The sequence below is a fragment of the Argentina silus genome (genome assembly GCF_951799395.1).
Source record: "Argentina silus genome assembly, chromosome: 5".
Taxonomy (NCBI): Eukaryota; Metazoa; Chordata; class Actinopteri; order Argentiniformes; family Argentinidae; genus Argentina; species Argentina silus.
The window spans coordinates 2,184,988-2,211,090 of record NC_139659.1 but is presented as its reverse complement, the minus strand read 5'-3'; the positions used below and the strand labels follow the sequence as shown (position 1 = coordinate 2,211,090).

The following is a 26,103-nucleotide window of genomic DNA, read 5'->3' as shown; positions in this document are numbered from 1 at the left end:
CTAACCAAACAGACGTGGAACACTCACTGTAAGGCCAGGCAGGAACCGGTCCATGTCGTTCAGGTCAATCCCATCATCCTCCTCAAACTTGCTTTTCATCATCCTGCCAGGGAGACGGAGAGACGGAGACCAGAACCGTCAAAGAAATAGATGAAACAGATCAGAATATGACAAAACAGGACAGGCAAACGCAGTAATGCCACTCACCCCTCTCTGTCGATGGGCGGGAGATGCTTTGGTGTACCCCGGAAGGGTTTCCGGTGGAACTGGGTGAAATCCAGCTTCTCCGGCTGGAGGTCCCAGGTGGCGCCCCTGTAGAAACCACACAGGACGGGGAGACAGGCGTTGTCATGACAGCCAAGAGACCCAGTGGGATAAAGGGACAGTTCACCCAAATTGCTAAATGGGTTAGACGTTTTTCCTCACCTTGAAAGCGGTCGCTAACGTTCGACTACTTTCAAGGTACGAAACGGAGGAGGCTGGTTGAGGTAGGGATCGGGAGGAGGGGCTCATTGTAATGCATGGAATGGAATGAGGAATGGTATCAAACACGCGTGGAATTAAGTGACGGATTAAGTTCATACAGTAATACACGGGTAACACACCACTGACGAGCATGACACATCCAAGTCGCGTCAATGTCGTCATATACGCCGAGCTGTTGTAAAGCCTTTGATCTACGATGGCGTCAGAGGTCAGGTGACGGTCAGAGACCAGTGTCCACATTGGTGTCAGGACAGTAACAAGACTGAAGCCCAGGTCATTTATACAACGGGCCCAAAACCAGGTCACATGGTATGGCTGTCTAGAATGTTTAAAAAGGTCCGGGGGCGCTTGGTGGCGTAGCACACTAATGCCCTCACCACGTAATCGCAAGGTTCCTGGTTCGATTCCGACCCTCGACCTATCTTGCACGTCATCCCTCCTGTCTCTCACTCATCCTTCCTGTCAATCTCTACAGTCTCTATCCCAATAAAGCAGAAATGCCCTAAAAACATATAAAGAAATTTTTTTTTTTTTTAAAAAGGGCCGGTCCACCCCCTAATAAGGACACTGTGTATTTTTATGTATTTATTTATTTATTGATAACGTTAACCCCATCTCCTCCTCTCATCATCTAAGCCTGAAAACAAAGACATGTAATTAGCTGGTAATCACCCAAAACACCCTGCAGTGCCAAAACCTCCATTAAACCGCTCAGTCTGACATGGCCATATGTGCAACAACATGCCGCCGCCCCCCCCCAAAAAAACTAACTGCTCAGAGCTGCCGTGTGTTAATCCATCGACTAATCTAATCCAGAATAATAATAATAATAATAATAAAAAGGCTTGATAGTAAGCAGATACGGGCCTTTTGGGCCGCTGGAGGGATTTCTACGTGGCTGAGGAGATGACAGCGTAGTAAGGGAGGTAGCTACTCGGGGGAGGGAGGGAGGGAGGGAGGGAGGTAGCTACTCGGGGGAGGGAGGGAGGTAGCTACTCGGGGGAGGGAGGGGGGGAGGGAGGGAGGGAGGGAGGGAGGGAGGGAGGTAGCTACTCGGGGGAGGGAGGGAGGGAGGGAGGGAGGGAGGGAGGGAGGGAGGTAGCTACTCGGGGGAGGGAGGGGGGGAGGGAGGGAGGGAGGGAGGGAGGGAGGTAGCTACTCGGGGGAGGGAGGGAGGGAGGGAGGTAGCTACTCGGGGGAGGGGGGGAGGGAGGGAGGGAGGGAGGGAGGTAGCTACTCGGGGGAGGGAGGGGGGGAGGGAGGGAGGGAGGGAGGTAGCTACTCGGGGGAGGGAGGGAGGGAGGGAGGTAGCTACTCGGGGGAGGGGGGGAGGGAGGGAGGGAGGGAGGGAGGTAGCTACTCGGGGAGGGAGGGAGGGAGGTAGCTACTCGGGGGAGGGAGGGAGGGAGGGAGGTAGCTACTCGGGGGAGGGAGGGAGGTAGCTACTCGGGGAGGGAGGGAGGGAGGTAGCTACTCGGGGAGGGAGGGAGGGAGGTAGCTACTCGGGGAGGGAGGGAGGGAGTGAGGGAGTGAGGGAGGTAGCTACTCGGGGGAGGGAGGGAGGGAGGGAGGTAGCTACTCGGGGGAGGGAGGGAGGTAGCTACTCGGGGGAGGGGGGGAGGGAGGGAGGGAGGTAGCTACTCGGGGGAGGGAGGGAGGTAGCTACTCGGGGGAGGGGGGGAGGGAGGGAGGGAGGTAGCTACTCGGGGGAGGGAGGGAGGTAGCTACTCGGGGGAGGGGGGGAGGGAGGGAGGGAGGTAGCTACTCGGGGAGGGAGGGAGGGAGGGAGGGAGGTAGCTACTCGGGGGAGGGAGGGAGGGAGGGAGGGAGGTAGCTACTCGGGGAGGGAGGGAGGGAGGTAGCTACTCGGGGGAGGGAGGGAGGGAGGGAGGGAGGTAGCTACTCGGGGAGGGAGGGAGGGAGGTAGCTACTCGGGGAGGGAGGGAGGGAGGTAGCTACTCGGGGGAGGGAGGGAGGGAGGGAGGTAGCTACTCGGGGGAGGGAGGGAGGGAGGGAGGTAGCTACTCGGGGGAGGGAGGGAGGGAGGGAGGTAGCTACTCGGGGAGGGAGGGAGGGAGGGAGGTAGCTACTCGGGGAGGGAGGGAGGGAGGGAGGGAGGGAGGTAGCTACTCGGGGAGGGAGGGAGGGAGCTACTCGGGGAGGGAGGGAGGGAGCGAGGGAGGCGTTGTTGCGTGCTTCTTGCCAACATGGTCCCGCCCTCTGTGAGGAAAGGTTACCGTTGCAGCTGTCGCCATGGCACCCACCAGCCTACAGCGACAGCAACACAGATGCTCCAAGAATCGATGTTGGCGGAACATTCTTTTTTCCGAAAATCGAGGTTACGCAAAAGATTTGGCTGCTGCTTCTGGGTACGCTTGTTTTTTTTAAATGTCATCTGGTCCCTAAAGAGGTTAGTTGTGTTAGTTAGGGTTCAATCTGGCGGGCGTCTGTTTGGAAGTACCGCTCTGCTACAGCGTCAGACATCCCTAGAGCTCAGCGGTCTTCTAGTGATGATGACATCGCATTTCATGTCTCAGGGGCGATAAGGACATGCTAATTAAGCTTCAAGCAAAAACACATTCAAGCAACAAAACTGTGTGTGTGTGTGTGTGTGTGTGTGTGTGTGTACGTGTGTGTGTGTGTGTGTGTCTTACTCAAGGTATGGCACTCCATCCCTCCATCCATCAATCCGTCCGTCCATCCATCCATCCATCCAATTAAATGTCCTTGAGTTTGAGAATAAAACCATGATTCCAAAAGCTCTGACATCACAAGGCTGTTATCATGAGTGTGTATCTGATGAGAGGGGGCCAGTGGTGTGTGTGTGTGTGTGTGTGTCTGATGAGAGGGGGCCAGTGGTGTGTGTGTGTGTGTGTGTGTCTGATGAGAGGGGGCCAGTGGTGTGTGTGTGTGTGTGTGTGTGTGTGTCTGATGAGAGGGGGCCAGTGGTGTGTGTGTGTGTGTGTGTATCTGATGAGAGGGGGCCAGTGGTGTGTGTGTGTGTGTGTCTGATGAGAGGGGGCCAGTGGTGTGTGTGTGTGTGTGTGTGTGTGTCTGATGAGAGGGGGCCAGTGGTGTGTGTGTGTGTGTGTATCTGATGAGAGGGGGCCAGTGGTGTGTGTGTGTGTGTGTGTGTCTGATGAGAGGGGGCCAGTGGTGTGTGTGTGTATCTGATGAGAGGGGGCCAGTGGTGTGTGTGTGTGTGTCTGATGAGAGGGGGCCAGTGGTGTGTGTGTGTGTATCTGATGAGAGGGGGCCAGTGGTGTGTGTGTGTGTATCTGATGAGAGGGGGCCAGTGGTGTGTGTGTGTGTATCTGATGAGAGGGGGCCAGTGGTGTGTGTGTGTGTGTGTGTATCTGATGAGAGGGGGCCAGTGGTGTGTGTGTGTGTGTGTGTGTGTGTATCTGATGAGAGGGGGCCAGTGGTGTGTGTGTGTGTGTGTATCTGATGAGAGGGGGCCAGTGGTGTGTGTGTGTGTGTGTGTGTATCTGATGAGAGGGGGCCAGTGGTGTGTGTATCTGATGAGAGGGGGCCAGTGGTGTGTGTGTGTGTGTGTGTGTAATAAAACACAATCCTTACCCGTGAGAGTCCATGGTGTTGGCAGCCCAGATGTCCGTCCCCAGGATGTCCAAGGAGCCGTCTCTGTTCCCGTTCTGAGAGACACAACCAACACCGCGTGTTACAGCTCCCCACCGGCTCATGTAGCCCAGGGTGAATAAAGTCGCCCAAACTGTCAACATTCCCAGACCCAGAGCCCGACAGACCCAGAGCCCGAAGGACCCAGAGCCCGACAGACCCAGAGCCCGAAGGACCCAGAGCCCGACAGACCCAGAGCCCGACAGACCCAGAGCCCGACAGACCCAGAGCCCGAAGGACCCAGAGCCCGACAGACCCAGAGGGCTGTGATGGTGTGTATTTTTGGCGCATTTTGTTGTGAATAAAGGTGAGTCCAGTACCTGTACCTTGGCAGGGGTTCTGAACTGGTTGTTCCTGCCCCTGCTACCGGACCTGGAGCCGGACCCGGGCCGAGAACCAGAGCTGGGCCTGGACCCGGTGCTGCCGTTACTGCTGTGCTCCCACTCATCCTAGAGAGAGAGAGAGAGAATGAGAGAATGAGAGAATGAAAGACAGAGAGAAAGAGATCAATACTCTATCAATTCCTCTGCAAATACCACAGAGAACAGACAACATGCTAGGCTACACAATATTGATTCTATTGTTCAGAGACATTCCTATCCCTGTTAAACAGAGTAAACATCATTATACAAGCCTAATGGTGACTGCCGCGCATGTGTGGTGTGTGTGGTATGTGTGTGTGTGTGGTATGTGTGTGTGTGTGTGTGTGTGTGTGTGGGGTGTGTGGTGTGTGTGGTGTGTGTGTGGTGTGTGTGTGAGAGAGAGACCATTCTCAGGATTAATGTACCATCATCCCCTGGGAGAGGACTGCTGACAGAGCTGGTAACCCCTGGCAACCACAGCTCCCATGGCCGTTTGGCTAGCTATCTCGCTCTGACTCTGTGTGTGTGTGTGTGTGCGTGTCACGATTCTGTGCCAATATGTTTCCTAAACACAGCCGTGCTACACTCACACATATATACACACACAACTTCTGGTCATGGGGGTGCAGAAGCACATACTGGGGCACATTCTAGTGTCCCCTTCCCCCACAGTTACTGCCAATTACAGATACTGCGTGTGTGTGTGTGAGACCAGTTTAAGATGGAAATCAGATCCAGTAAGCATGCAGAGCTGCCCTCTCCCCACCCCACCCCACACCAGAGCCTCAGACCCAACCCCCCCATACCCACTACTGGACTGTGACAGACACACACAGACACAGACAGACACACACAGACACACACAGACACACCTCCCGATGAATCCCCTTTAATTCAATTTCAGGGTTATTTGATTAGTGCGCCTAACAAAGTCGTTTGTCACAGAACGGGCCGGATCCACCCACGGACCCACCCATGGGTGGCAGAGGCTGGGAAAGGACCCATTAAGGCTGTGATATACGAGGCAGATCCTCTCCCTCCATCCTCCCTGCCTTCCCCCCCGGCTCCCCACCAACAGCTGAGGGGGAGGGAGGCGGCAGGCTGAACCAACCAACCCTCCTCAGGCAACAACCACTCTGGTCCTGGAGATCTGAGAAGAGCAGCAGGACTAGGCAGGACAAGGTGGAACTGAAAAAGCGAGCTCCCCTGTGGCCCTGGGGAGGAGAGAGTCTGTGGCACAGCGCTGCTGCCCTGCCTTCCTCCGTGTTTGGGAGAATTAGGCACCATGAGAGAAGCAGCTGACGGAACCTATGACTCTGCAGGACCTCGTGGTCTGCTCGCTTGTGTTTTCTCTCGTGGGCGCACACACGCGCACACACACACACACACACACACACACACACACACACACACACACACACACACACACACACAGGCGCACACACACACACACACAGGCGCGCACACACACACACACACACACACACACACACACACACACACACACGCACACGCACACACAGGCGCACACACAAAAAGGTGCGCACACGTACACATGCAAACATGCACACGCAAAACACATAAACATACACATGTTCGCTCACACACACTCTCGCACTCCCACCTGTACCAGCAGACAAATCCACTGGCAGACTCCGTCTCACACACGCACACACACAAACAAACAGGCACACACAAACAAACAGGCACGCACACACACACACACAAACAAACAAACAGGCACACACACACAAACAAACAGGCACGCACACACACACACAAACAAACAGGCACACACACACAAACAAACAGGCCCAGACCCACCCACCCTCTCTGCCACGTGGCATGGCCGTGCCAGCAGGCACAGACACAAAGCTCAAGGCGGCGCAGAGGGAAACCCCATTCATCCCCCCCCCCCCCCCCCCCGCCTGCTCCCTGAAGCAGCACAGGCACACACACACACACACCACAACGCACAGAGCCCGGCCCAGCCAGCGCCACAATAATACCCTAACCCAGCGCCACAATAATACCCTAAACCTAACCCAGCCCAGCGCCACAATAATACCATTAAGGCCCTGATATACGAGGCAGATCCTCTCCCTCCATCCTCCCTGCCTTCCCCCCCGGCTCCCCACCAACAGCTGAGGGGGAGGGAGGCGGCAGGCTGAACCAACCAACCCTCCTCAGGCAACAGCCACTCTGGTCCTGGAGATCTGAGAAGAGCAGCAGGACTAATCAACAATCCTGCTGGAAGGAACTGAGTTGGTGTGGGAGTGTGTGTGAGTGTGTGTGTGTGTGTGGGTTCATTCAGATAGGCATGTCAGAAATATGTAACCAATTACACAACCCCCCCCCCCGGCGGGGAAAGCGGGAAGTCTGTCCCATGATTGACAGCTCGTAACACCTCTATAGAACCTAGGGGCAGATAGACAAACACAGAGACCATAAAGCCCCATGCAAATAGAGAGAGAGGAGTACCGTGTGTGTGTGTGTGAGAGAGAGGTGTGAATTTATTACCGCCCCCCCACCCCCCACCCCACAGGCTGGATAGGTTATCAGCCGCCCGGTGGGAATTAAATTTACGGTTTTGCAAAATGAAAACGCATCTCACACCTCCTGGACCCACGGCGAGTGAGGCGACATCACAGGGAGAAGAGAAGAGAAGTGTCGTCCTGGAGTACCGGGGCGCTCGGCTTAGCCTGAACAGAGCTTTAACCCACCGGGTTGTAAAGGGCACAGGCTACGACAATGACCGGTACAAACATGGCTGACCTTGGCTGTCATTGAAAGCTGTTGTTTCTCCCTGATCAATGAGGGTTGGGGGGGGGGGGGGGGGGCGCATGGGGGCTTCTGTGTATAGACAGCCTGAGGGGGGACATCCGGACTGTCCGTCCTCCAAAATGCAGTTCACACACACACACACACACACACACACACACACACACACACACACACACCAGAACTCACCGGTTTGAACGAGCCCCTCCCCCGCGAGGACGACCAACTCCCGTCCTTTTTGTCATTGCAGTCCTCTGTCCACTGGAACACAGAAGGGGGGGGGGGGGGAGAAACATCTAGTTGTGGCTTAAACAGCAGTTACTGTTGTAAAGGCTTGACACACATGCTTGGCTTTCTTTTGGAACTTGTGCTGATTGTACCGGATGTGTTCAATGTTGTAATGTTGTATTGATTGCTGCTGCTGCTGCTTTCTTGGCCTGGTCTCCCTTGCAAAAGAGACTTTGTGTCTCAAAGGCCTTTCCCTGGTTGTATAATATAATATTTTTGTATAAATATATATAGAACTAATGTTATAGTATATATATATATATATAGCGTAATACAAGAACAGAGAAGGAGCACCAGATTATAGCAGCAAACGATCCAAACGTTTTCAACAACATATGGTTTCCGAAATAGGACGTTGGACATTGAATAATTCAGCATGAATATCCCTCTGATCTGAGAGGACGTGTTGACGGAGCGGCAGTGGGGATCCAGCCAAATTAGACCCAGGCCAGGATAACCAGGCTAGGCTAACCAGCCCAGGCTACCAGGCTAGGCTAACCAGGCTAGGCTAACCAGGCCAGGCTAGGCTAACCAGGCCAGGCTACCCAGGCCAGGCTACCCAGGCTAGGCTAACCAGGCCAGCTGGAGGTCAGAACGCCAACGTCGCTGTTCCGCCTGCAACACTGTGTTTACAGTGTTAGTGTTTACAGTGTTAGGTGTCCTTTGTCTGGTTTTGTACGGAGTATCTTTGTACTTTACTTTGTGTGCTACTGAACTCTCAAACCTCCGTTTTCCCAAAGCATGGTCAGCCTGCGCACGGTGTGAGCAGCGGCCATGTACGGGACGGCAGGTAGCCTAGAGGTTAGAGAGGCTGGCAATCCACAGGTCGCTGGTTTGATCCCCACCCCAGGAGGTAATGCTGTGAGCTGGTAACTGGAAGGTTGCTGGCATCATATCCAGGTGCCTACCACTGCCGTTGTGCCCTTGAGCAAGGCACTTAACCCCTAACTGCTCCAGGGGTGCTGAATATGGCTGACCCTGTACCCAGAGCCCAGAGCTCGATTCTCCCTTGGGGGTGTGCAGTGTGTTGTGTGTGGGACTGGGGCTTTCTCCCTTGTGCACGTGTGTTGTCTCGGAGGGGGGGGGGGGAAATTACCATATTCCAACAATTGATGCTGGCCAAATAAACAGTCTTCTTCTTCTTCATGTAGCCTTGTGTCAGTCAGAGTGGTTGTGCTAGGGTTGCTACAGACGGGGTTCGCACAGCTCACCTCCGCCATTGTGTGCTGCCGCACTTCCATCCGGTCAATTCCTCTCTCCTAAATATAGCCCCTCCATTCTGTGAGTGCTCAGCTGACAACACATCCCAGGAGGGAGTCTACCCCAGTTCTCTGTGTATGTGAGTGCACTTTGGTTGGCAGGAGGCAGTAGGTGCCAAACCACGACAGATATACCGGGGTCGTTCGGCAATATTTGAATGAAAAAGGACCTGCCTACTGCAGCTTTAAACTATATTGCCAATAAATAGGAGTATAGTAGCTGTTGATATCTGGGTTAGCCTGACAGGAGCACTGAACAGCACTCTTTTGCAGTGCTTTGGGGGCGATCTACTGGAGCAGTATTGCAGTGGTACTGTATAGCTACAGTGTTAGCTTTAGCCTTAGCTAACCTGAGAGATGTGAGATTAAGCGCTAATGCTCTTATCCGCACACTACACCCTATATGTTTTAATCTCACTGTGTGAGTGTAATATGATCCACTTACTTACACTGATGCTTGGGCCTGGTTAGCCTGGCAACTGTGACTGTTAAATTAGCATTAGCTAACCTGAGTGATGTGGGACTGGGGCTTTAGCATTAGCATTAGCTAACCTGAGTGATGTGGGACTGGGGCTTTAGCATTAGCATTAGCTAACCTGAGTGATGTGGGACTGGGGCTTTAGCATTAGCATTAGCTAACCTGAGTGATGTGGGTTAGGGTTAGCATTAGCTAACCTGAGTGATGTGGGTTAGGGTTAGCATTAGCAGTAGCTAACCTGAGTGATGTGGGACTGGGGCTTGTCCCCGTCTCCGTCGTTGTCGTTCTTGTCGCTCAGCAGGCCCTGGACCTGGTACTCCAGCACGTAGCTGTCGATGAAGCGCTCCAGCTCCTCGATCTCCTGCGAGCGCGTGCTGCCGGCCTCCGAGGACGCCGACGCCACAGACGAGTTCTCCATGGCAACCTGGCTGCCACCGGCGGGGGGCGGGGGAGGGAAGGAGGAGAGGGACCTGAGGGGGTGGGAGACAAACGGTTTGTTAGTGAGATCTAATCGAAAGACAGCAGGTAGGCAACTGCACATCACTTCAAGTCAAGGGGCCATGTACGGCATTTCTTGTTGCCATGTACAGCAATTTAGTCGAGAGTTCGACTTTCCTCTAACTTCAGTTGTTCCCAGTTCTGACCGAAGGCCGCACAACAAACCCAAGTCCCCCCGGCCCCAATGACCTCTGAAAAGCAACAACGCAGTACCACCACTCCGCCACTAGGGCCGCCAAGGAACTGTTTCCATCCCGGAGTCGGCCTTCATCTCTGTCATACACCCTGCAGCACCAACAGCTTAGTCCCAGCCGGCTCCAACCCCTGGTCCCAGGAGAGGTGTCACCTCAGCTCTCTCTGCCTCCAGGGTCTCCTCCTAACGCCGCTTCGGCTTGGCGGTCAACCCAGATTCTCTCTCTCTTCCTGTCACTTTCTCTCGGCGTCTCCCTGAACTCTACCTCATCCCCGCTCTCCGACAGCGGTGGCGAGCCTGCGCGGTCACATGACCCCTACCTGGTTGACATGGGAGAGGCCTGGTTGCTAAGCTGCTTGAGCACTGGCCACGCAAAGAGGATTTACCACTGAGGTACGCAGGACTGATACGTCGACGGTTGGTGTGCACTTGCAGGCCTTAAGCCTTTGTTATGGTTTTGGTGGCTGTAGGCTTACAAGGTGAAGGTGCATGACCCAGTCTAGGAAATGAGCCAAGACACACGATAATATCGTAAAGAGATAGGCCTACAAAACCAGGGCATTTACAGCCAAATAATAAAACTGTTCTTTTGAATAGCCTGAAAACTTAATGAGTGATCAATGTGGAATACAGTACATTTATTGTAGCCATTTAGCCCTGTGTAGACACGTACAGTACCAGTCAAAAGTTTGGACACACCTTCTCATTCAATGGTTTTTCTTTATTTTTTAATTATTTTCTACATTGTAGATTAATACTGAAGACATCAAAACTATGAAGGAACACATATGGAATTATGTAGTAAACAAAAAAGGTTTTAAACAAACCAGAATATGTTTTATATTTTAGATTCTTCAAAGTAGCCACCTTTTGCTTTGATGACAGCTTTGCACACTCTTGGCAAGGTGTGTCCAAACTTTGACTGGTACTGTATGTATGATGATGATGGTGATGATGATGGTGATGATTCTTCACAGAAACGATGAGGTGATCCTAACACCACGTACCTAACAGCCTCGTTGTCGTTTCTCTACGTTGAAGATCTAACGCTCTTATCGCCACACCGCGCTGTGTTTAACGTCAGGGTGAGGTAATACGACCCGCTCACACACCGACGCGTCGGCCCGGTTAGCCTAGCCTAGCGCTCCGCGGACAACCATAACGCTAAGTCGCTAACCCACAAGACGAGCCAGCTGAGCGTCTTGTCGAACCAAACTTTAAAAAAAATAAAAATAAAAAAGGAGCCTAGAAGCGTAGAAGCATCCTGGATGAGGTCAACAGAGAGCCAATGAGACACCAACACCCAGCAGCAACAGAATCAGCCTCAGCAGGGACAGCACATAAACTGTAAGCCTACTACAGTGCATCATACAACAAGACCCTTTTTAATCCTTATTTTACCAGCTAGGTGAAGTTGACTGAGAACATAATATTCTCATTTGGAGCGAAGACCTGGGGAAGGAATTGTCGACAGTAGACAGGAAATGACACGGGCTAAGTTGCCCGTCCGGCCGTCTGGTTTAACAGAAACGGTGCCAGCCGAGGGCTAATTGCTTGCAGACAGACAGACAATACACTTGGCAGACGGACAAGCATTCCCTCCCCTGACAGAAGCAGGTGGCAGCTACAGAGTCCTATAAAAGGCCATGTCTTCATTATCTGTTGACAAGATCTCATTCCATCATACGGCCACCACCGCAGTACTGTAAAGCTCTCGGATCAGCAAGCAGCAAAGGGAGGCTTCAACTGCTTGAACGAAGAATTCAGAAGATCCAGAAGAGCAGGTTGCTGACATAGGCCTTGTGGAAGGCAGGCTGTGTCGTTAGCAGAGCAAAAGTATTTATGTCTGTCTGATACTGTTAACCTGTTATCAGATCAACAGAGTCAAAGGCATTCCAACCCATTATCACACACAGCTGTACCATTGTGACGCAGAGGGACGGTGAGGCTGGAATCGAACAAGACAAAGAGAGACGTGATGAACATCAGCCTGGGTTTGGATCAATCAGGTGAGACAGGGTAGTCAGGAGCCGTGAGGGAGGGTGAGACAGGATAGTCAGGTGGTGTGAGGGTGAGACAGGGTAGTCAGGAGCCGTGAGGGAGGGTGAGACAGGATAGTCAGGTGGTGTGAGGGTGAGACAGGGTAGTCAGGTGCTGCGAGGGAGGGTGAGACAGGGTAGTCAGGTAGTGTGAGGGTGAGACAGGGTAGTCGGGTGGTGTGAGTGTGAGACAGCTTTCCTCTTCGATTCCTCTGATGTAGCATCTCCCAATAAATAGCTAACTAGGCTACTTCATCACAGCCATAACAGTGCAACCTGCTATCCAGTAGGCATCATGAGGTACGAGATATGGTACTCAACACACACAGTTCTATCCAGCCCTAACGCCATCAACTCCAGATTCCGCTTCAAACGCCCTCAAAACCCAAGCTTTCAAAAACAAACGTCCCAGGGGTCACCACTCATGTTGTGACAGCGGGAGCTGTGACGGACGCTTTCACTGTAAACACACAGATGTCAGACGTCCTTCCACTGCTGTCCTCCACATGCAGGCTAGCGCTTCTGCTGGAGGCTAAACTGCCAACGCTAACAGCGCACTGCCCCCTCAATTACTACCGCTATCTGACAGGACACCAACACGGGCCAGGGGTTCGCCTCAGATCTCGCTCTGTTCTCCGTCTTACTAATAGCTGAAGAAAAAGCAGAGCGGAGTTGCCTTGCCTCTGAAACGAACCGGGTTTAGCTAAGTTGGCCATAATGACAATGTGTCTTACGAGACAATCTCAGTGTGTTTTGTAGTTGTGCTGAGTTAGCCTAAAAGTCTTCCTAGGAATTGCTCATTCACTGCAGTAGCTAGTAGGGTTGGGCAGATACTGGATATCATCGAATATCTTGATATTTTCAACGTGTTGTGATATTTGGAGAATATGGTTATATTGTTCTTACAGAAAATAGCCTGTAAAAAACGCTTAAAACTCCAGATAAGTGCAGTGTCCTGCCTTTCCTCAAGGCTAAGCACATCTAGGCGTGAAAACATCTTCGTTTCACCAGACTATTTCCACCAGGCGATGCGTTGCACTTCAGTCATGTTTTGCTCATGTCTCCACCGTACTTCAGCAATGAACGATATTATCATATATTGTGATATTTTCTAAAATAATATCGTGACTAAGAACATTGTGAGTATAGCCCAACCCAAGTAGCTACATTACCAGCCTCCAAGACTAGAATGAGATGTAGGGGTCAGGAGGTCCAATGACCCGACCTCAGGTTACCTACTGAGACATAGACTGCAATACATTCACCAAGCAAACACTTCACAACCACTTCACACGGGTACAACAACACCCGTTAAATACTGTAAACAACAACAACAACCACCACCACCACACTAAAAGCCAAAGTTTGCAGTGTTTCCTCACAGTCCTTCAGCCATCTTGGAGCGGGGGGGGGGGGGGATCAAAATGTGTTAAATGTGTTAAATGTCTTCTCTGCAGAAGCGACCGGACTGCAACATAAACGATTCAGCATTGCTTTATGGAAACGACCCAACGTGTCGAAAAAGGGAAGGATGGAGAGGGTAACGAAAGAGCCGAGTTAACGAAAACTCAGACGACGGAGCAGCCAGCGAAGCTTTCACTGCTCCCTGAGCCGCGCCGCGAGGAGCACGATGGACCAGCCAGCGAAGCTTTCACTGCTCCTGAGCCGCGCCGCGAGGGAGACGTCTGCAGCCGAGCGGCCCGACTGCTACGCTAACACACCTAGCCTGCTAGCGGAGGGTGGTCCTGTCAAACAGCACTGCTGCGGGAAGCGTACCGTGTGTGTGTGTGTGTGTGTGTGTGCTAGACGCCCCCCAGGCTGAGGGGGCTACTTCAGGTTGATCATAATCTGAACGTTAGGGTAGTAGTTAACCCAATGCCAACACACACACACACACACACACACACACACACACACACACACACACACACACACACACACACACACACACACACACACACACACACACACAAAGAAAGAAAGACAGACACAGACAGACTGACTGTCAGTCAGTGAGTAAGACAGACAGACAGACAGACAGACCTTTGTGGCTCAGTGGGTAGAGCATGGCGCTAACAACGCTTAGGTTGTGGGTTTGATTCCTGCTGGGACCATATATACTGAAATGGATGCACTCACTGCAATGTAAGTCGCTTTGGATAAAAGCGTCAGCTAAATCACACACACACACACACACACACACAATCCTCCATCCGTCTGGCCAGCTCTGCTAATGGCACAGAGGTGTCGTGCCAGAGCCGTCCAGATGTCTCCCTCCAGCAGGGAGAGGAGCATCGCCACAGCACCATCCACACCACACACTGCACACAGAGACAGGGAGACGCAGCGCCACACACACACACACACACCACACACTGCACACAGAGACAGGGAGATGCAGCGCCACACACACGCCACAAAGGAGGAGCTGTGTGTGATCAATGAGCCGGTGTGTGTGTGTGTGTGTGTTTCTCTCAGCGTTTTGTTGTCGTGTTGCTGTGACATTTTTCTTCACTGGAATCATTTTCCCTCCTCCATGTCGTGTGTGTGTGTGTGTGTGGGAAGCTTTGGCCACGTGGTTGGTAAGAGAGACCCCCCTCTCCCTCACACACACACAGAGCCCAGCTGTTCCAACAAAGAGCTGCCACGCCCTGCCGACCATGGCTACGTCACCACTCACTACAACACAGAGCAACAACTACAGCACAGAGATACACAACTACAACACAACACAGAGATACACAACTACAACAGAGATAACAACTACAACACAGAGCAACAACTACAACACAGAGATAACAACTACAACACAGAGATACACAACTACAGCACAGAGCAACAACTACAACACAGAGCAACAACTACAACACAGATACACAACTACAACACTGATACACAACTACAGCACAGAGCAACAACTACAACACAGAGCAACAACTACAGCACAGAGCAACAACTACAACACAGAGATACACAACTACAACACAGACAGACAGACAGACAGACAGCATGGTATGGTACTACTCATCACCACCGTAGCAGAGAACAGCAGAGCAGCACGGAGCAGAGATACAGGCTAGCTACAGAGATACAGGCTAGCTACAGAGATACAGGCTAGCTACAGAGATACAGGCTAGCTACAGAGATACAGGCTAGCTACAGACATACAGGCTAGCTACAGAGATACAGAGATACAGGCTAGCTACAGAGATACAGGCTAGCTACAGTGTCTGTTGGAGACCAACTCAGCGTAGCCGAGGTCTCTGAGCAAATCATCACAATTACTGGATGAGCTTTTAAAAAAAAAAAAAGAGAGAGAAAGAAAGAAAGAAAGAAAGAAATGACATCAACTTGATGTAGGCCTAATGATCAGACCTGTGCAGAGAATGTGTGTGTGGAACAAACCCACATTGTGACACCAGGACAGACAGTAGGAGAGCCGGAGAGAGAGGCTACACACACAGCATGGTACTGGGACTGACTGGCTCTTTGTGGGAGATCCACAACGCCTTGCATGATGGGTGGGTGAAGCTCTACTGAGCCTCTGGAAAAACCACTGGGGCAATGATGAACCTGTGAAAATGTCTGACTGCATTCATTAGCATCATCAGATGAGTAACGCCACAAAACGCTCACAGTTAAGGTTGAAGTATAAAAGCACCCTTTTAACAAGACAGGTTTGTCATTACCTTCAGGATGAACGCAATACAAATAGGCTTCTGAATCAAATCCATCTCAAATTACAGTCTTGTGCCGTACAGCCTGAGTTTCCATCCCTGGCTTTGTGCCCTGAATACATCAGACAAAGAAGCAGCTATTCCCTTTCTCCAGTCTGTATGCTTATATGACGATTGTCCAGTTATAGATCCAATTTTACAAAGATACATATGAGCCATAGAACAGAAGTTTTCAGCGTTGACCTGATGACGTACAAACCAAACCTAGTCAAGTTAGTTAGTTAGTTAGGCTAGGCGCTAGGCTAACCTAGCATACCAGTTACTGTACAGCGGGGTTTCTGTGGACACACACAGCGCTGTGTCGCGGGCCTAGTCCAGGCAAGAGGGCAACAACTGAATAACTGACCTAATCTGAGAGGAAATGTAATTATGTGGTCTGAAGATAAGCTTTCATGACATGTGGTTGTGCTGATATGTGAAATCAGCTAGCTCTCCTTTGTGCACGGTGTGGGCCAGACGAAGGGAAAGCATTCCTCTCAAGTCAGCTGTGCATCTGCCTTTCAGTTATTTCTGAAGTCCTGATTTCAGAAGTAGTAGGCGTACGTGTAAGAACCATCAAACAACGCGTCATCACTGCTTTTCATGTCACGCTTTTCAAGTATAGCCTAATTGAAGCTTTTTTTAATGCATTTCTTTGATGTACAATTTGATGATTTGGATGTTGTTGTTGATGCCATTTCCCCTCTTTGGTTTCTACTGATCAAGAGAGAATCTAGAAGCCAGGCTGGTTCAGAGTCAAGCCAGTAAACAGAATCTAGAAGCCAGCCTGATCCAGAATCAAGCCAGTGAAAACACAAAACCTCTCCCGTTCTCCACTTCCACAGAGGTGCTTTCAGGTCAGCACGAGGTTGAAGGGCTACTCAGGGCACATGCTTTCACTGGGGCTTCTTCAATGAATAAATCAGAGAGCTGCTTGTGTCCTCCAGCCAACTGCAGTAGACCAGGGAGAAGAGACGACAGAGAAGACCTTCTACCTGCCGTGTGGGAGGGCTGGAGAGAGCAGGGTTAGCTATCTAAACCACCCTGTTCACAAACACCTCCACTGCAGCAGACGGAAGGAAATGTGATGCGGCAGATCGAGCTCTCTCTCTCTCTCTCTCTCTCTCCCCCTCTCTCTCCCTCTCCCTCTCTCCAAGCAGGAAACGACATGAGCCATCACCACCACCAGGCGACATCGCCGCAGCTGGGAAGAGGACATTGGATCCGCGTGCGGACACTTTCTGATGGAAACTCAAAGCATGCTGCAGTCACACGCGCTACTGTGCTGCCCCGAACTGCAGCACACAGAACACTTTGAAGACACGAGTGTGTGTGTGTGTGTGGCTGCAGAGGCCTTGATGTACCTCAGAAATAGAAGGCTCTTCAGAGCTCTGTGTTAATCTGGATGCAGAGGTGGTGAGAGGGCAAGTGGTTTAGCAGCCCTGAGGAGAGAAACCTCTGAAGACAGTAGACAGAAGAGTCACAGTAGACAGCGAGAGTCACAGTAGACAGCGAGAGAGTCACAGTAGACTGAGTCACAGTAGACACAGAGAGACACAGTAGACACAGAGAGAGTCACAGTAGACTGAGGCACAGTAGACACAGAGAGAGTCACAGTAGACACAGAGAAAGTCACAGTAGACACAGAGAGAGTCACAGTAGACACAGAGAGAGTCACAGTAGACAGAGAGTCACAGTAGACTGAGGCACAGTAGCAGCTGCCATTGCAGGCAAGCCAGAAGTGCAGAAATACAACCCCAGTGGCAATTAGTATACAGCCTATATTCAATCACTTCAATGACTGTGGCTCATATATTCCACATTACTACACCTCATAATCATTATTCTGTCCAATAAGGATTAGCCTAATAAAAGTCTACATTCATTGGCTGTAAAAGCCAATCAATGACAGCGATGAGGGAGTGGGGTAGAGTACAAATGTAAGACAAAGTGACAGGCAATTAATAATACATTTATAGTTGCTATGGTTAATGCTTGCTCACCACACTGGTTAACCTCATAAGTTTCTGCGTGATCTCACACACAGACAGACAGACAGACAGACAGACAGAGATACAGACACACACAATATCATCTGGTTACACAACGGTAAACTAAGTATTTGTCTCCAAGCCAAGATGGAGAAGGCCCTGTCTACCCAGCCAGTCAGCTAGCCAGTCAGGTAGCTAGCCAGTCAGGTAGCCAGTCAGCCAGCCAGCCAGTCTGCCAGTCTGCCAGCCAGCCAGGCATGTCCCCACCTCACGCAGAGAGGCTAACGCTAATCTGGAGCACACGGCCAGGCTAGCACCGCCACCGGCGACAGGAACTAGCTGCTCCAAAAGGCATCTTTAAATAGGCTGGCTAGTCAGTGGACGTTTGGGATGAGTCTATTCTGGAACCGTCTGTCTGAAGGCAGCAGACAGGGTGATGTGTGAGGAGGAGGAGGAGGAGGAGGCCTGGCATGACCTGTCCTACCACGTGTGTCTCTCGTTGGGGGGAATTAAAAGCAACGAGGCTAAAAGGCACGGTACATACCAAGCCTCTTAAGGGGTACGGCTGGGATAAATAACCCATAGTTCCTGCTGTGAGCAGCAGGGGGGGGGCTTTGTTGCTTGGTGGTGGGGGGGGGGGGGCGGGGGGGTTATGCTAGTTAAGTATGTCACTCAGAGTACTTTCTAATACAAACCTTTGACCCCACTGCGGAAAAGAGAAGCATCGTCAGTGGTGTGGCACGGTTTTGTGGCCCTTTTAACTTTAGTGAGCTCCCTGCATGAAAAGATGGGGCTAACTCTCTCATTAAAAAAAAAACTGGCTACTGGTAGTACCGCAGTACTTCAGGCAGTGCTTAGGCACACACACGCACGCACGCACGCCAAAATGTTTGTGGTGGTGTGAGTCGCTCAGTGGAATGCCCTGCGTTGCCAGAACATTCCACAGTACAATACGTCGGACTCCGTCCCTCCTCACAGGCAGCGACTACGGTGATGCAGCGACTTCTCTGAGGAGAACTTTAGCCTCTCCCTGCACACCCCCCGCCACACACACACACACACCCCCCCACACACACACCCCCCCACAAATAAATAAACAAACCGACAGAATGTTTTCAACAGACATTACACACAGGAAACTGACTCTACAAACCATGGCATACATCTCAGTAATGACTGTCATGATGAAACGCCCGGTGACATGTCAGGCACGGAACCCTCAATCATCCCGAGGGACACCATAGCCAACACTTACGTACGTTTCTCATCCCTCCTCTCATCCCTTCATCAGCCTTCCACAGGACCAGAGGCCTGTTCCCTTCACTGTGTGCTTGTCCCATTCTGCCTAGTCCTCAATAGTCACTGCTGTTGTGGTGGTGGACATTTGGATGCTTTTTCTAGTGTGTGTTAGGGTTAGGGTTAGGGTTAGGCTACAACAGCCTTAGGGTTAGGCTACAACAGCCTCGGCTGGGCCTATGACGTGTGTGTAGACATTGGCATGGTGAGCAGACGTGTGAAACGGCATAAAAACTGTGGTCAAAATCCACAACACTCATCCAGGAACGGAGCAAAGATCTGTTGGTTTGACACAGAGACCTCGGCTACACCGAGTAATCTCAGACACACACTGCAGCTAACCTGATCGCCCAATAGTGGAGAGTCAGGGTCAGACCACATATTTGGCATGATGCCGACAGGACAACACACACACACACACACACACACACGCACGCGTTTTGAAACATGCAAATGATTCACAGTCGTCTTTGCCCTCATTGGACGTGTCTGCCCGTCACCCTGCTCTGGTGGCAGTACAGTGGGAGTAAACAGAGCGTGTGTGTGTGTGTGAAAGAGAGAGTGAGGAAGAGGAGGAGGAGGAAGAGGAGGAGTGTGACCTGAATATGACAGACAGCGTGGAGACACACAAACTGAAGGTCATATGGCTGTAGTGGAGGGGCTTGTGGGGACATCCAGGCCGGGGGGGGGGGGGGGGGGGGGGAGAGGGCGTGGAGCGAGAGGGGACCCCACCACCTCCACAGGAGGGCTTGGGGGGTGACAATGGGACCATTGTTTTCCCTGGGGTGGGTTGACCTGATACGGCATTGGGAGCAGGGGCGTGCAAGCCCGGCATGGTCCCACCCTGGTCAATGATGCGCAGGATGTTACTAGACAAACAAGCCCCACGTACAGTACCAGTCAAAAGTCTGGACACACCTTCCCATTCAATGGTTTTTCTTTATTTTTATTATTTCCTACATTGTAGATTAATATTGAAGACATCAAAACTATGAAGGAACACATATGGAATTATGTAGTAAATTAAAAAAGTGTTAAACAAACCAGAATATGTTTTATATTTTAGATTCTTCAAAGTAGCCACCTTTTGCTTTGATGACAGCTTTGCACACTCTTGGCAAGGTGTGTCCAAACTTTTGACTGGTACTGTATGTAGCCAACAACATAGGCCTGGGCCCTACACGCATGCACAAACACACACAGGTTCCCGGGCAGGAATGCTACGGCCTTCACTCTCCCTGTCAACAAAGGAGAAAGGAACGGAAACAAAGGTTTGACAGCACGGTCCGTGTTTGTATGTGTGGCCAGGCAGTGAGCTGAGGCCTAGGCCTACGTTTGGTGGCTGAGGCCTAGGCCTACGTTTGGTGGCTGAGGCCTAGGCCTACGTTTGGTGGCTGAGGCCTAGGCCTACGTTTGGTGGCATTAGTGCGACTACCCAAGTCATCCATTCAAAACTCCAAGGAAACAAGCACTGTGCTAACATGCATCACAGATATACTGACCACATCCTATCAGAAACTAAAAGCCTAGTCCTGAGATGGTGAACTCCAGCGACCAGAAACAGTCGTGTAATGAGCTGACTTGGTGGCAGGTTTCAAACAATCCCTCTCACACAGAGGCCGAGCCTATACATCATACGTTCCCACAGTAGGCTAAATCCGGGGATTCTCAGACAGCTTTAAACCTACAGCTAATCTCTCTGTTCTTCCACTGGTATGTTTTCAGTTTAATGACCCGTACTGTCTTTCACCCTCACACACACACACACACACACACACACACACACACACACACACACACACACACACACACACACACACACACACTTTCTGCTATAGGGTAGCTCTTCTCTTAGACTTTGCAAATAATTAGTTATAAAATCCTCTCACACAGTGTTGTTGACTGCCCATGCAATAATAGAAAAACACAGCCCCCCAAAATCCTGTAGCCCTGTTAGCCTTCGCCCATGGTATCCAGCACTAGCATTAGCCTAGCTTCCCATTCTGCATAGCAGTGACACAGGGACGTTGCAGCCTACAGATCACGTGACTTCCAGTGAGGCCGTCGTCATGGCCGGTCCTGTCCTGTAACTGTCACCGTCACCGAGGGCCAGAGGCTGTGACCCCAGGACACCATTAATTGATTCCAGAAATCAATGCAGCGCAAAGCACTGAAATAACTGCTGCAACGCTGCAGCCAGCCAGGCTGACACACACAGAGACACACACAGACACATCTTTATAATTAATAAATAATAAAAGATAATAAAAAAAGAAATTGGCTTCTGGCATTACGACTGCCAATGGCCCCTGGTGTGAGCATTGATTACTGTATCTTATGATGACTGATGGATTAGATGATTCACTCACTTAAACAAATGTATTGGTTGTAAGTCGCTTTGGATAAAGGCGTCTGCTAAATGCCATCCATGTAAATGTAAAAAGCGTGGTGGAGCGTTTGAGTGTGTGGGGCTGTTACTCATTCTATCAAAGACAGAGCAAGGCCTTTGGCCTGTGTGTTGTCAGAAAATGAAGAGTCTTGTGTTTGATTCTTTGCTGTTTGCCTATAGCCTAAAAACAACCAGTGCCAACTTGTGGCATCACTCTAGCTCGTGCAGATCATTATTAAGACTCTCTTAGAAAACTGGGTCTTACCATGATAACAAGGCAGAAGGGGCACTGGTTAAACTGGATTTAATCACCAGTAAGCAGTGCACAGCATACTGTGAGGTGTTTTCCATATCAATGTCTTCAAACACCACTGTCTTGGGTGGAACTTAAAGGGCTTGTTGGAGGAGGCGATCCTCTTTTGAAATTCACTCCTACGGTTGTCATTGTCTTTATGCGAGACAGCCTTATCAGTGGAGAGGATGAGCTGATTCAATACATCACCACCCACTCCCCGACACACGCACGCACGCACGCACGCACGCACGCACACACACACACACACACGCACACACTTTACTTGCAACAAAGTTTTATCATACAGGGAGAAACTTGTTTGCCACAATGAATGAGTTCACAGTTTTTTCAAACAAGCCTTCAAACCCTGAGAGGCCCACTGATGTGCACGGGCACGTAGACATTCCTTTATTTCATCTGATGGGACTGTCACTGATACCATCTACCAGTGACAGGCGAACTTTAAAGGAATCCAAGCAATCCAAGTGATGATGTAACCAATCTAATTCTCACTACACTACCAGTAGTTCCCTATTATAATCAACTAACATGGATCATTATGAAGCCTGTGTCATGTGAATCTCTTACCTAACTCTGTATTACAGTAGTTAACCTTATTTTGGATGACTGGGTCCAAGCAGTTGGGACTGGGACAGATCTTTGGAAAGTGATAGCAAATCATTTTAGCTTTGCTGCCTGACAGACAGGTTGGACAGAAAATGATATTCGTTTAAACAGATCTCTTGCAACAGAGTAACACCCAGCTAGCTTCTGAAGCTATCCCTGCTGGACCACCGTTAGCTTTGGACGACTGTGTTTCAACAGACAGACGTTCACCCTAAAAACAACAATAAACCACCACCACGACCACCGAATGTACAGAGCAAACACAAATCCTCTCATTCTAGTCGTTTGGAGGGGTCGGTGCAAAAAGATGTTTTCTGTCTGAACAGTCAGAAGAATGACCACACATCTGTCCGGCCTTGGCCTGGTCTGGCCTGGTCTGGTCTGGCCTGGTCTGGCCCGGCCCGGCCCGGGTTGGGCTGGGCGCATCCACGCCCTTCGTCGCCAGCTACACTGCCAAATATCTGCCGCTAGCTAACAGGCTAACAAAGGTGATGCAACCAAGAAGCAGAGGCTTGCTAAACTTAGACAGAGAACTCTCAGAATAGAGGAGCAGGAGGAGGAGGACGGGGAACAAAACAAGATATGGATTTGTAGCCAGCTAGCTGTGTGAAGCAGGCAGACAAGCCCTTGTCTAGGAAATGTCAACAGGTTTGTAGCACGCATGTCGACAATAGATTCCACAGTCGTTCATCTACTTGTTAGCTGACGATTTCATGCAATTCAATGTAACAAGTTTAGCACACAATAAAGACACAGGGGCTATCATTGTCCGTAGGTGCAGTCGCTACTAAACAAGAACTTGTGGAAGGCGATCTGGCAAATGTCCCCAATCAGAATCATCATTTGGCCACAGCCGAGGCGCAGCGGCAACTCTTGCACAAAAATCCAGCGCATTGCATTGGATCTGGTTACACACCGTAGGCAGCAGAACACTCCACCGGCAAATAGCTTTCTAAATCAACCACTTAGACAGAAAACATAGATCCTCACCCAAATCTTGGATTCGGACTACTGGGGAATCCGGGATCACCTCCTGATATTAAACCCGCCGTGTCATGGGTGTATCTTTCGGAAGAGAAATGTGTTCGGAACGAAAAGATTACGTCCCCAACACACAGGCAGGGGGAATGCAGGAATGTGACGTTTTGTCCGGTTTGCTGACAGGACGTGGACACGTGTAGACTTGGATTGTGGGATGTGGAGTTCTGACCAGCGTCGCTGCGCGCAATTCCTGCTGCATGTATTCATGTCACTTCTTAGGCAGCTATAACTCTTACTCCTTTTATGACTAACTTCTTGCCGATACCCCCATCAATCATTTCCATCTTCTACTCTCCTACTCCACTGTATTCTAATGTTGTCATTGTGCATTTTGGTAATTCTCCTGTGAATTATGTGTGATGTGTCGTGTTCTGTATTTTGTGTTTATGATTGATGGCATGGCAGCAACGGCTCTTTTCCCTTTGTTGTCAGATACAGTGGATCGTTTGAACACAGTTAGTTTATCATTCGTTTTCTCGACCTTTTCTTGCGATGGATGATGGTTATAAAATACTATTCATTATAACACATCCAAAAATGATTCAACCATTTGTCTTTGCAGTCATCCAGGAATCATTTTAATAATTTAATTAAACCGAATCATAATAACCTCGACCGTCTTTGTGTGTGTGCTGATGCGGTGAATGCGGTTGGCTGTGATGTGGATGTGATCATATGAAATGACTCCTGCAGGGCAGAGGTAATCATCTTTTTGTCCATGGTGAAGTCATTGTAATGAAGGCGATTAAAGCCAGACGATTTAAAGTCGATCCGCAAGTGACCCCTTGTGGCGACTACAGAAATGACAACTTCTGAAATTATTTTTCAAGGCAGTGAGGGTGATATCATTTGTGATCCTTCTACAACGTCGAACTAAAAGCTCATAAAAATGTACAGGTGTTTGTCCACAGTTTTTCACTTTCAGCTGCATAATTGTACAGGCCTTCTTTTACAATCATCACAATGAACATTTATCCACATCTGTTAATTCCTCAGGGTTTTATCGGTGGGTGGGACAGCATAAGTTATTACAATACTTACAAAAAAAAAAGAAAAAAAAATTACACTGTATGTGCTCCCTCTCGGACAGATCGCCATGGTCCCCAGTTCCATTGCCAAGGCGACGACACTCTGTCCCTCACCACCAGAACTATCACTCCAGCCACTCACTCCAGCCTTGCTAACTGTCTTGCCCTTGCTATCATGTCCTGGATGCAATGCAGCTTCCTCAAACTGAACTGCAACAAATCAGAATCATTGACTTGTTGGCCCAAAGTGCCTGTCTACCCAAGACTTTACCCTCAACAGTCACTGTCTCCACATCAAGCCAGGTCCGTAACCTCGGCCTCATCCTGGACTCCACCCTGTCATTTGAACCTCATATCAAACACATAACAGCTAAAACTGCCTTCTTCCACCTCAGGAATGTTGCCCGTCTCCGACCCTCCCTGTCCTTCAGTGATGCAGAGATCCTCACCCATGTGTTTGTCACCTCCAGGCAGGACTACTGCCACAGTGTTCTATTTGGGGCCACCAACAGAGTCCTCAACAGACTCCAACACGTTCAGAACTCTGAAGCTGCCCGCCTGCTCACTAGAACCCACTCCAGAGGCCACATCACTCCAGTCCTCCAGTCCGATTTAGGATTCAGTTTAAGATTCTCCTCACCACCTACAAAGCCCTCAGCAACATGGCTCCCTCCTACCTCTCTGACCTCCTCCTCCAGCACACCCCTACCCGCAGCCTCCGGTCAGCTGATGCCAACCTCCATGTCCCCATCACCAGGACTAAACCCCGGACCTGGGGGGACCGGACCTGGGGGGTCCGGGCTTTCTCCGCTGCAGCCCCCACTCTTTGGAACACTGTCCCAAACCACGTCAAAGAATCCAGCACGCTCTCCTCCTTCAAACGATCCCTCAAAACCCATCTTTTTAAACCTATTTTTATTGTTTTTTATACTGACTGTGCTTTTGTTTTACTTTTTATTTATCTATCTATTCTTGTTCTCTCCATGGACTGTAGTGTCTTTGAGTACTGAGAAAAGCGCGGTATAAAATATATTATTCATCCTACTGAACACTACTGACATCCAAGTCCTCTCTCTCTCAGACTGCATCACACTGACCTTTGAGCCTACTGAACACAGCTGTGTTAAAACCACGAGGCTGGAAAGCATTTCAAATGAAGCTGAAGCAAAGGGCCCCCGGCCTCTGCATCCCAAATCCCTGCCCTTTTGTGCCCTTGTGCAATCTTCAACATGAATTTTAAGGCATATGGTTGATGTAAGCATGGGTTTCATATGCTTTTAAATCCAACCGGATACTTTTAAATCCATTGTGGGTGAGTGTACAAACCCACACTTCAGAAAACTTGAGAAAAGGGACACAGTATTTAGGTATGAAACATTATCTACTTCTTCGTCCTGTCACTATGGAGACAGCTCAGACGAGAAGAGGAAAATAAGAAAGCTATCAAACTGTACCGAGTCACATTCAGGCATCGCTGTGTTGTGGTACTACAAAAGAAATGAACCACCTCAGTGTCATACATGACCTCTGTGTGACCCTGTGTGTGTTTTGTTAAAAGTGGCCCGCTGTGCCTTCTTGCTCGGCTGTTCTCCCCTCCACGCCGTCGTCTTGCGTGTCAGGGGGCAGTGTTTCATCAATAAGAGCGCTGCTGAGTTGAGAGTCTCCTGAAGTTCCACACTCTCCAGATGGCCCAGACATGT

The 26,103-nt window shown here is 50.4% G+C and overlaps 1 protein-coding gene across 1 annotated transcript; it reads right to left on the bottom strand.

The window, feature by feature from the left end:
• On the bottom strand, positions 1 to 23,442 carry LOC310804641 (CBP80/20-dependent translation initiation factor-like; the record flags this gene model as incomplete). Its single annotated transcript, XM_083669958.1, has 7 exons — positions 23,325 to 23,442; positions 9,529 to 9,760; positions 7,455 to 7,526; positions 4,443 to 4,571; positions 4,066 to 4,139; positions 208 to 312; positions 1 to 103 (listed from the first exon to the last, which is right to left on the bottom strand). The coding sequence occupies exons 2-7, from the start codon at positions 9,706 to 9,708 to the stop codon at positions 1 to 3; spliced, it is 663 nt and encodes a 220-aa protein (XP_083526084.1). The 5' UTR covers positions 9,709 to 9,760; positions 23,325 to 23,442.
• Between the last annotated feature and the right edge of the window lie 2,661 nt (positions 23,443 to 26,103).